General features: G+C 50.2%; 1 protein-coding gene across 1 annotated transcript; it reads right to left on the reverse strand.

The window, feature by feature from the left end:
• Nucleotides 1-2158: 2158 nt before the first annotated feature.
• LOC120656786 (probable methyltransferase PMT15) lies at nucleotides 2159-5893 on the reverse strand. The gene is made up of 6 exons (XM_039934967.1): nucleotides 4933-5893; nucleotides 3889-4099; nucleotides 3497-3797; nucleotides 2990-3388; nucleotides 2757-2834; nucleotides 2159-2661 (listed from the first exon to the last, which is right to left on the reverse strand). Exons 1-6 carry the CDS (start codon nucleotides 5707-5709, stop codon nucleotides 2439-2441), a joined length of 1989 nt encoding a protein of 662 aa, XP_039790901.1. The 5' UTR covers nucleotides 5710-5893; the 3' UTR covers nucleotides 2159-2438.
• Between the last annotated feature and the right edge of the window lie 5038 nt (nucleotides 5894-10931).

The raw sequence follows: 10931 nt of genomic DNA on the forward strand, positions 1-10931 counted from the left end.
TAGGTCCCTAAATTCTCAAAATGCATTTTTAGATCTCTAAACTTGTTCGGAGGTGTCATTCGGGTCCATAAACTCTCAAGATGCATCTTCAGGTCCCCAAACTTATCTTAATGTATTTTTTTATCCCTAAACTCTCAAGGTGAATTTTCATATCCTAGAAATTGTTACTAATTAATTGTATTAAAAATAGACCATTTATTAAACTATTTTTTCCAGCCTATTCATTTAGAAATGTTACCACTAAATCCACTAAGACCATTTTAATTCTAAATTAGCTACTTATTAATCATACATCATGGGTTAATCCAGATCATTTGATGTTAACAGTGGATATTAATTAAGACAATTTGTTCTCATTTCCAATAAAATTAAAATAGCAAATTTATTAAATTTAAAGTAGTAAAATACTTTTTTATTAACTTAAAGTAGTAAAACAACATCTATATTAAATTAAAATTAGCATCTCGAGAGTTTAGGTACCTGCATGACACCGCAGGATAAGTTTATGGATCTAAAAATGCAATTTGAGAGATTAGGGACCTATGTGACATCTTGGAACAAGTTCAGGGATCTGAAAATGTATTTTAAGAGTTTAGGGATCTAGATGACATACTAGAACAAGTTTAGGGATTGCTTGTGTAATTTACTCTTATTGTAACTTGTGACATCATAGCATGACCGTGATGTAAATTCTGACATGGTACGTAGAAAAAAAATCGCAAATTAAGGAACTATCACGCCATTTTTCATAGATATCTTCCTCTTGGTGGCAGTAGTTTTTAGTTCCCGAATCTCAAGCAAAGACAGAGTTTTCTTTTTTGAAAGGAAAAGACAGAGCTATAAGATGGGGATATGTGAGGACCTCCATGCTAGAGCCTCAACTTCCCATGACGCTTCACCCTTCCATACATCACATTTTGGACGTGGAGGAATCGGCTCCGCAAGGTACTAATCCAGGCACAACTGTTTTGCAACTACAGGTTCCCCAATGAAGACCATCCTCTCTGAAATTGAAATCACAGGGGGAATGTCCAGTAGATCCATCTTCTTGATGCCAGCGCCATAAAAAGAGAAGAGCACAAAAAGACAAGAATGTAGTTGCAAAAGGGGAGATGCTGATGTGTGGACTGCATATTCATCTCACCATAGAGCAGGCAAAGGGGAGATGCGTCAAAAACCAACCAATGCTCGAGCAATTAGACATCTTGAGAAAGTGATCTACAGAGGTTGCTGATGCTCAACACCTTCATGCATTATTAAGTCCCTAAAAAAATTAAGCATCATTAATGAATCAGGATGCTGTGCAAGTAAGTAAACCTATTAGTTAACATGATCGAGTACAAATAACTGAATATCTCATTGCAGCTCTTCCTGGAATGATGCACATTTTCCTAGCAGCGTGAGGTCCAACAAGCTGACAACTTGTGTCATCTCCTTTTGGGGCTGTTCGGCTGATCCAATTTCGACTTGTCTCGGCTTATCTCCTCTCACATAATACTATTCATTCTACCAGCCGAATACTATTCACTGGATCAGCCGAACAGCCTAACTGAATAAAATACCTTGTTTATGTACTGTAAAACTGCTGGGCTTAAGCATCTCCAAAAGTCATTCTAAGTTTCATTTTCTAAATTATCATTTGGAGAGTTTTTTACATAAAATTCGCTTTCTATAAATGTTTTCACTCTCCAATATATTTTCTATATCTTGTGTACTCTAAAAAAATCGTTATCTTTCTTTAGCTAGCGAGAAAATTTTGCACTCTCCAATATATTTTTCTATAACCACCTAGAGAACTTGTTGGAGGATATTTTTCCATCAAAATTCTATTCCTAATAATAAAGAAAGAAATAGTCTCTTGAAGTTGCTCTTGCTAGAATCCTATGTAGATCTTGGAATCATCTGTTGCTGTTCTAATTACCTCCATAAAGTACGAAGAGCTGGGTTTGGCTGTAAGCTATTGGACGCTTCTTCCGTTCTTGGTACAGTCTGGGGATTGGGATCAGACCTGTTGGATGGCCTGCTGTCCCGTCAATGGTCTGCACCTAAATGAATTCAGAGGCCCATTTGGCCGTCACGTTGGTTGGGGCCTTCCTCTTTACAATCTGGGACCAGAATTGCGATCTTTCATATATAGATCTGGGATCTGGGCCACAGGTTAAGAAGATTCCAGGATGACTCACTATTTACCACTTGGTACAATTTGACAATTCGAGTAAAAACTTTGCAGGGGGCTCAGGTGTTTCACCCTTCCTTCAATTTGCCCCCTTTTACACCTCAAGAGACAATTTTCCTATCTAAGAAATTACCGTCCGAAAAGAACAGCATATAAGAACGTAAAGAAGAAAAAAACACTAGCTCAAAGGAGCTAGAAATGGCGACCCAACGACGAAAAATGTGCTTATCAACATACAGGAGTTCACTTCACGTTCCTGCTGCTACTGGTCTTGGTCCTGGGCAGTCCAGTACTTCTTCACAACCAGGAGGATCTTCTCCCTGACGAGCGGGCCGTCCTCGTGGTCGACGATCTGGCTGTCCCACCTCATCCCGTCCGCTACGCTCTTGACCTTCACCAGCATGTCCACGTCGTCCCTGATGATCACCGTGCCCCGGGGCCTCAGGATCCTGTCCATCTCCAGCAGAATCCTGTCCATCTCACACCTTCACAATGCAAACAAGAGGTGACGATCAGTACCAGGGGCAGGGAACACGCTATCATGCACCAGTTGCTGATGCAGGTTGGGCTGTCGATCTACCTGTTCTTGTACAGGGTGAACACCGAGTCCGCGTGGATGAGATCGTAGGTCCTCGGGTAGGTGGACATGCCCTCGCACCTGCAGTGAATGCATCAGTCAGATCGTGAAACCGACCGCCGCGCAACCACGCCACCGACACACGACACGACACCACGCCGTCGCCATTCAATCACCGCCCACTGGCCGACGGAGGACATCGGACGCGGGCAAGCTGCGCGCGCCAGCGAACTCACCAGTCCTGGTAGCTCCCGATGAGGCCGCGCTCGTAGATGGCCCCGAGCGTGGTCGTGTTTCCCAGCGTCGGGACCATGTTCATGACCCACAGGGGGTTGCCCGCCGCCGCCAGCGCCGCGGCGAAGCCGCCGAGGCGCGCGTTCATGTCCAGCACGTTGCGGTACCGGCCCTTCTGCTCGAACTGGCTGACCACCGACTTGTAGTGCCGGACCCTCCTCCGCCACAGCTCCGTGTCCTGCGCGAACGACTTGGCCGTGACGCCCCTGACGAAGCCGCGGGACACCCTGGGCGGCACCGCCGTGAGCCGCTGCGGCCACTTCTTCACCGCGCCGCCCGCGACGTCGTTCGCGCCGGAGACCTCCGGGAGCGGCGTGATGCAGGCCTCCATCTTGTCGTACCTGCGAACGTGGTGCAGATCAGAAGAGATCACGGCCGGTCACAGGCTCACAGTCACAGCTACGCGTGCATGCGCAACTTGCTGCATCGCAATCGGGTGGGTTTCGTACCATGCCGCGTCGGGGTTCTTGCCGGAGCAGAAAGGCGGGGACTTGGGCGCCGCCTTGCGGGAGGCCTTGCAGCCGGCGTGGTTGTAGGGCTTCTGCCAGACGGCGATGTCGCCGGCCTCCTTGAGCTTGGTCCAGCAGAGGCTCCTGGCGACGGCCTCGATGGCCTGCTGCTCGGCGTTGAGGTCCTCCTTGGTCCGCTCCCACCCCTTCCAGTACTTCCTCCAGTTGATCGGCGGGCCGGACAGGATCCAGTACCCTCCCGGCCGCAGCACGCGGTCAACCTCGATGAGGTACAGTCCATCTGCACGCGCGCCCGCACCGGCACTCGAGGGGATCAGCGTTCGGACAGGGTCGGAATCCAGAGAAGGGGGAGCGCGGCTGGGCGTGCGTACCGTACAGTTGCCAGGGGATGAGACAGCGGGAGCAGTGCGCCATGTCGAAGGCGCGCGCCGGGTAGGTGAGGCGGTTGGACGCGAGGACGCCGATCATGGCCGGCACGCCGCGCTCCAGCGCGAACTGCACCTGCGCCTCGTGAGAGTCCCGCGGCGCGAACGACATGGCCAGGATGTCCCGCGACAGCAGGTACGCGCCCCAGCTCGCCACCTGCGAAACGGCGAGCGCCCGCGTTAGCCCCACGCCGGAACACCAAAGTCTTCGTCAGAAACAAGCAGAGTAAAACATTTCTACGTGCAATTCTAATTAGCAGCATACCAACATTTCTGCTCGCAATCAGCGCGAGTAAAACAAATTCACCCATGTACTACTCCATATGGTTGCACGTGAAGACAGAATATTTTGCAAAGTACACCAGAGCATCCGCGCTACCGATAAAGAACAAATTTGTCCTTTGGGGTAAAAAGTGTATAAACTACTTTCGCCAAAAAAAAAAAGGTGTAGAAACTGGAGTGACAAGAAGCGCAATGTGTTAGAAAGTGTAGGCAAATGGTGAATATGTTTCCGCAGTCAAATGTTCTCGGGGAACTAGTGTATTAGCTAGAGCTTTGCGATGCAATCTTGAAAAACTCGGAGGATGTTTTGTTGAACTTGGTAGAATCGACTGACAAGCGACAAACACCTTTTTCTACTTTACCAATGCAGCCTCGAAGCGGGAAAACAATTACCAAACAATTACTAGAAATTTCAGAAACTAACGAATCTCGAAGCAGTGCTCTACTAGGTGAAAGGAAAATTTCCCGATTCCAACAAGACAGTCAACTACTCCTATGTTTGGTGGTGCAGACATTGCTTAATTGGACTGTGTATAATTGGTTAAAGAAATTGATTGCGCGCGCCTAGGGAAATCCTCACCGTTCCAATCCAGTCAGCATTCGTCAGTTTGCCTTTGCCCATTTGGAACCAGTTCATCCCAATCCACTTTATTTCTACGGATCTTATTGGCTGCAAGTACTCGAGCTTGAGCAAGAGGACGTACGTACCCCGCATCCGGTGTCGAGCGCGGTGCGGATGGAGCCGTCGTGGAGCGGGACGATCTTGGCAATGTCGTCGATGTAGGCGTCGGCGCCGTTGGGGAACATGGTGCCGCCGCCGGGGAACCTGAGCTTGTCGCCGTCGACGCGGATCCAGTTCTGCACCGCCTTCTCGACGGTGAGCTCCTTGTGCGGCACGTTGGCGAACCAGGCGACGTCGCGGCTGGCGGGCCACGGGAACGGGACCCGGTACCCGCGCGGCGCCGGGACGAGGCACCGCAGCCGCTCCCGCTCCGACGCCGGGCAGTGGCGCTCCCGGTACACCAGCCGCTCCCGCGGGTACCGCAGCGACCGCTCCACGTCCTCGCACGGGGTGTACTCGGAGTACTTGACGGGGCACGCGGGGTACCTCCGCGGCGACGCCGACGACGAGGAGGAGGAGCCGGAGGAGGAGGAGGAGGAGGCGAGCGCCTCGTCCGTGGCCGCCGCGTGGTGCGCGGAGAAGTCGAGGGCCCGGGATGGCTGGGAGGGGGAGGAGCGGGGCCTGGCGCGGGCGGACGGGGCCTTCTTCCCCGTGGCGGCGGCGGCGGTGGTGGTGCAGGCGACGGCGGTGGCGATGGAGACGGCGGGGGACTCGGACGGGGAGGCGAAGCCGCCGTGCTGCCAGACGCCGAGGAGGTAGGAGGCGGAGCAGAGGAGGAGGACGGCGACGAACGGCAGGAAGGTGGGGCGCCGCGCGGCCGAGGGCGGGATGTGCAGCTTCGTCGCCGCCAAGCGGACCCCCATGGCGCTGGCGCCTGCCCTGCCCTGCCTGCCTCTCGCTCCGGCTCCTGCCGACTGCCGCCGCTCCCAGTGGGGAGTGCCCCTGCCTAAGAGCGTGCTCTCCTCGGCATGCGCCGCGCAGCACTGCAGGAGTGTGGTGGGTTTAGGCGGCGACGAGACGAGTATTTGATTCGGATGCTGACGAGTGATGCCGATTGGAGGTGATTACCGGAGGAAGTGCTCTTTGACCGCGCCCGCCTAGTACTTAGCGCTGTGCTCTTTACTGTACTTACCATGCTTCCAGCTGAGCTCTTTACTGTACGTCACCAACTCACCACCCAACAGTGGCAGCACTTGACAGTAAGCAAGGAGTAAAACGCATATGGCGAAAGAGATGGCACACCCACCGTATGCATATGCGTACGTCTAAAGCGCTTCCATCGGGTTCCTTTCCTCCCTTCACTCACGGAGTGAGGGTGTGTTTAGATCACTTTGTGTTTTTGTCAGGAAATTTCAATATTTGAAATATTAAATGTAGACTAATCACAAAATTAATTACAAATCTCGTATGTAAACTACGAGACGAATCTAATGAGTCTAATTAATCCATCATTAGAGCATATTGAGTCGGGCGATTTAGTCTCATTAGATTAGTCTCGCGATTTACAGTTTATTTTTATAATGTGATTTATTTTTCAACAATATTTAATACACCATGCAAAGTGATTTATAAAATTTTTGTGTTTTACCTTTACGGCATCGGCCTAAGTGGAAGAGGAATGAATGTTGGGCCCGTGACGGCTATTGAATCTCGGCGTTCATGTGATGAGCAGGCCGCGTCTCGCTCACGTTTCGCTGCTTGTCTTTACTGGCCCTCTCCGTCCATGCGCAAAAGGGAGCGTGACGCTGGCTTGGAAACATCCGCCGAGCCCGAGTATTGGGAACGAAGCTATGGTAGGTTTTTCATACTTTTTTTTTGAAAGATTTTCATCCTGAGGCAGCGGGGGAAATTCAGGCCCTGTTTGGTTTAGGTTAGCACAAGTAGCATAAAAATTTTGACCAATAATTAGGGGTACTAAATAAAAGTAATTTACAAAACTAACTCCACAGACGTGTTCTACTTCGCGAGACGAACCTAATGAGGTCTTTGACCACACGATTAGAGGATGGTTACTGTAGCATCACTGTAGCCAATCATCGATTAATTACTATCATTAGATTCGTCGTGAAAAGTTACACCCATCCGTGAAAAGGTTTTGCAACTAAACTTTATTTAGTACTTCATGCATTGAAGATTCTTTTCTCGAGAAATGTGTGGTATGCTATGCTGCTGGAAAACAAACACGGCCTCATGGAACAAACACCGGTGAAATCTAGAAGATAGCACGGGAACGACGAACGGGTGGCGCACGTGGGTCGGGTCCGCCGGGGGGACGGCCGGGCGGGGCTGCCTCGGGAGTCAGAGCACGTCTGCAGGCAGGCTGCAGCTGTGCAGCAGGAGGCCAGCTCCGGCCCTGTTTGGTTTACATGTAGTACTACTAGCACACATTTCCCGAGAAAAGAATCTTCGATGCATGGAGTACTAAACGAAATTTATTTGCAAAACCTTTTCACGGATGGGTATAACTTTTCACGACGAATCTAATGATAGTAATTAATCGATGATTGACTACAGTGATGCTACAGTAACTATCCTCTAATCGTGCGGTCAAAGACCTCATTAGGTTCGTCTCGCGAAGTAGTACAGCGCTGTGGAGTTAGTTTTGTAAATTACCTTTATTTAGCACCCCTAATTATTGGTCAAAGTTTTTGTGCTATTTGTGCTAGGACAAACCAAACAGGGCCTCCATCTATGGCGGCTGCAGGTCTGCATCAATCGGGTCCTTTTTACTGGCCCCGTATGCTGCGACAGTACGGCGCAAAACGGCCGTAGAAAGGCTGTACTATCGGGTAGCCCCCACAGTAATCATTGAGTCGACCCCCGTTTTAGGCCTGTTTGGATTCCAACTTTTTTCAGAAGTCCCTATCACATCAAAAAAAATCTTACTATTTTATAGTATTAAATAAAATCTGTTTATAAATGTTTTTTGACAGCTGAGTGCTTTTTTGCGAGACGAATCTAATGAGCCTAATTAATTCATAATTTGCTACAGTGATGCTAAAGTAACTATTCGCTAATCATGAATTAATATACCTCATTAGATTCGTCTCGCAGTTTAGCCTCAGGATTCTGCAGTTAGTTTTATAATTAATATTTATTTAATACTTCTAAATACTAAAAAGGGATTTTTTAAGTCCCTATTCCAAAACACCTCTTAACGTAGCCGGGGGACAATCAACGTCGCCGGCTATGCTGGTTCCGGTTGCTGGTGCCGGTCGCCACGGCCCTGGTCGTGATGATACCTTTGGTCGCGGCAGCGGGCACGTCGACGTCCACAACCGAGGACATGATGTTGCGCGCGATCAGGGCTATGGCTATGGTGATCATGCTGATGGGACTTTCAGAGATAGGAGTGAGCAACAGTGGCGCAACAGGGGTGCAGGTCGAGGCTGGCAACCACAACGCAAGTTCGCACCTGTGCCTCATGGCCGAGAGGCCGCTGAATCCAGCCAGCAAGGGGCAGATCGGAACGTTCAACAGCAGCAAACGTCCCAGCAGCAAAGTGAACAAGGTAATCTAAAGAAAAAAAAAGGCCATTTTGTTTCAGATGCAAATGAAGTGGACATGTCAATGAAGTTTGCAAAGCCAACCTTGACTGTATTGTGTGCAACAAGAAGAATCCGCATTTATCCTCCAAGTGTCCGATTCTAAAAATGCCAAAACCCAGTTCATCTTTTTTTGGGTCTGGGAAAAAGGAATTGGCTTTTGTTCAGATTGCTGAGGAGGATCACAAATCAGAAGCAACTGATAGTGCGCCCACGGGTTTGGTTACTGTCACTGGTGCACAGATCACTGCCGATGTTGTTCAAAGTGAGCTTGCCAGGATTACAAGGACTGATTGGCGGTGGGAAGCTATACCACAAGGGGCGGATTCTTACCTGGTCGCATTCCCGAGCGCGGAAGCGTTGCTGAGTATGGTTGATATTGGTTACCATTTGAAGAATCATGGTGTCACCCTTACTGTTTCAGTATGGCATCACAATCAGGATATCACTCCGACTTATGAATTGGAGGAAGCCTAGGTACACATTACCAGGGTGCCACATGCTTATAGGAACTATCTTGTTTTCTGGGCCCTTGATATAGTAATTGGAAATACACGGGAGGTGGATATGAACACCTACAGGAAGATGGGAATAATTAGAGTCAAAGTGGGGTTACTAGACAAATCTCAATTACCACTCACTACAGACTTGGTTTTTGGCACTGAAGGTTACCTTATCACTTATACTTTGGAGGATGAGCTGTTCGTACCAGCTGCGGTTACAGTAGAGGATGTTGACCCCATGGATCAAGATGATTTCGGGGCTGGGAATGGTGGCACTGAGAATCCAGAAAGTGAGGTGGCGGCAAAGAAACTTAAACGTGATAGCAAGACGGATTCTTCAGCACCTCAGTCAGGGAGTACCGGTCCTACTCCAGTGCAACATCTCATTGCTGTGTCACCGTTGGGAAAACGACGTCCGTGCCCTCCGCCGAAACCATTAGAATTTTTTAAAAAGGATGATAAGTTGCCTCCGATTGCGGTGACTGTACCCAAAATGGGTTTTAGACCGGATTCTGGATCATCCTTTGTTTTTTCGGATTTATGGTGATTTAAATTTGTGTTCGCAACCTCATGCATCCTGTTCTGATGTAGATTCTGGGCTGCACGAAAAGGAGGCTGCAGGGATAGTGAAACCTGTCCACCAATCACCGCAAGTGGAGGGCAACACGGCCATTCAGAGTTGCTGCGAGGAGGTGGTGCTTTAGAACAAGTGTTACACACATCCTGCACAGTCTGCTACCTCTGTTATCACCGAAAGTGAGCATCATCCATTTTCACAAACTGAGGAATGTTGAGTACTCTATCCTGCTTGTGATGAGTGAATTGTCAACCGTGCGGTGTGATCGTGCGCTTGGTCTTTGGATTGCAGGTACACGGACGTCGAGTGTCGACGGGGAGCTGCCGTGGAGGTGCTGTGGCCGATGGACCGTGCGGTGGACGGCGGTGAAGGGCAGCCGAGACCGGAGCTCGGACCGGGCGGCAGCTGTGGCGTCCACTCCTGGATCGAGGGCGCAAGCGGCGACGGAAGGCGGGTATCTTGGTTTGCGCCACAAAACCAAGGAGGCGGACGGCGGTTGAAGACGCCAAGTCGTGGAGGCACGCGCATCGGTCTCGGGACTGACGGAGGCGACGGGCGTCGACGGCGTCTAGGGCCTCGCTGCGGGCGAGGAGGTGACGGGCGTCAGGCGGAGTCTAGGGCCGTTAGAAGGCCGAGGCGGGAACGGCGTCTAGGGCCACGGCGTGGAGGCGGGAATCTTCCCGCGCGTGAGGTTTTGGCAGTTTTCTCAAAACCGGCCACCTACCCGGGTTTCGCGGACCCTTCAAAACCGCGGACCTGATCTTCATCAAGATGGCGGCATCGCAGCAAAGACTTCGAGTCGAAGAAAGAAGCTCCGCCGTCGGATGAGATTGTGTACAGGGGGTGCTGCAGGCCAACCGGTCTGACCGGTCCCTGGCACCGGTCTGACCGGTCTAACCAACCGGTCTGACCGGTCCATCGTACCGGTCTGACCGATCCCGCGGGTATAAATACCCCTTCACTTGTGTTAGGTTAACAGCGGCTTTTAGAACTTGTCCGTGAATTCTCTATTCTTCCAGGCCGCCGCCCCTGTGTCTCTCCCCCCCCCCCCCGTTCTTCCCTTTAGGGTAGATTTAGTTGATGGATTGTTGAGACCTTGTGTGGGATTTGATTGGGAAAGGAGGCCCTATCCTCCTCGTGCCCTCTGGGCTTTTGAATCGATTCAATCTCATCGTTTTTGTGCCCGTTTGTGGTGGATTTTGGTTTCGTTTTTGGTGCACATGATTGCGATGGTTTCACAAGTTCTTTGCTGTGATTCCCGTGCTTCTAGCCTTGTCCCAAACTCTCTGGAATCACTAGCTCGTTCGAATTCGACTTCTTGAGTTCTTGAGAAAATCCCATCCCTTTTGATCTCTTGGGGATACGTTCTTGGGGTAGGAACGAAGCTTTCCTCCGAGTTTCATTGAATTTGAACGCGATTTGCTCGAGATTCGCGGTTTGAAGGTTGGATTTCGAGGGTT

The sequence above is a fragment of the Panicum virgatum genome, chromosome 1N (genome assembly GCF_016808335.1).
Source record: "Panicum virgatum strain AP13 chromosome 1N, P.virgatum_v5, whole genome shotgun sequence".
NCBI lineage: Eukaryota > Viridiplantae > Streptophyta > Magnoliopsida > Poales > Poaceae > Panicum > Panicum virgatum.

Coding starts and splice junctions, on each gene's coding strand:
- LOC120656786 (XM_039934967.1), bottom strand. CDS start 5,709: ATGGGGGTCCGCTTGGCGGCGACGAAGCTGCACATCCCGCCCTCGGCC. Junction 3,389..3,496: donor AAGAACCCCGACGCGGCATG/GTACGAAACCCA, acceptor CCACGTTCGCAG/GTACGACAAGATGGAGGCCT. Junction 2,835..2,989: donor ATCGGGAGCTACCAGGACTG/GTGAGTTCGCTG, acceptor CATTCACTGCAG/GTGCGAGGGCATGTCCACCT.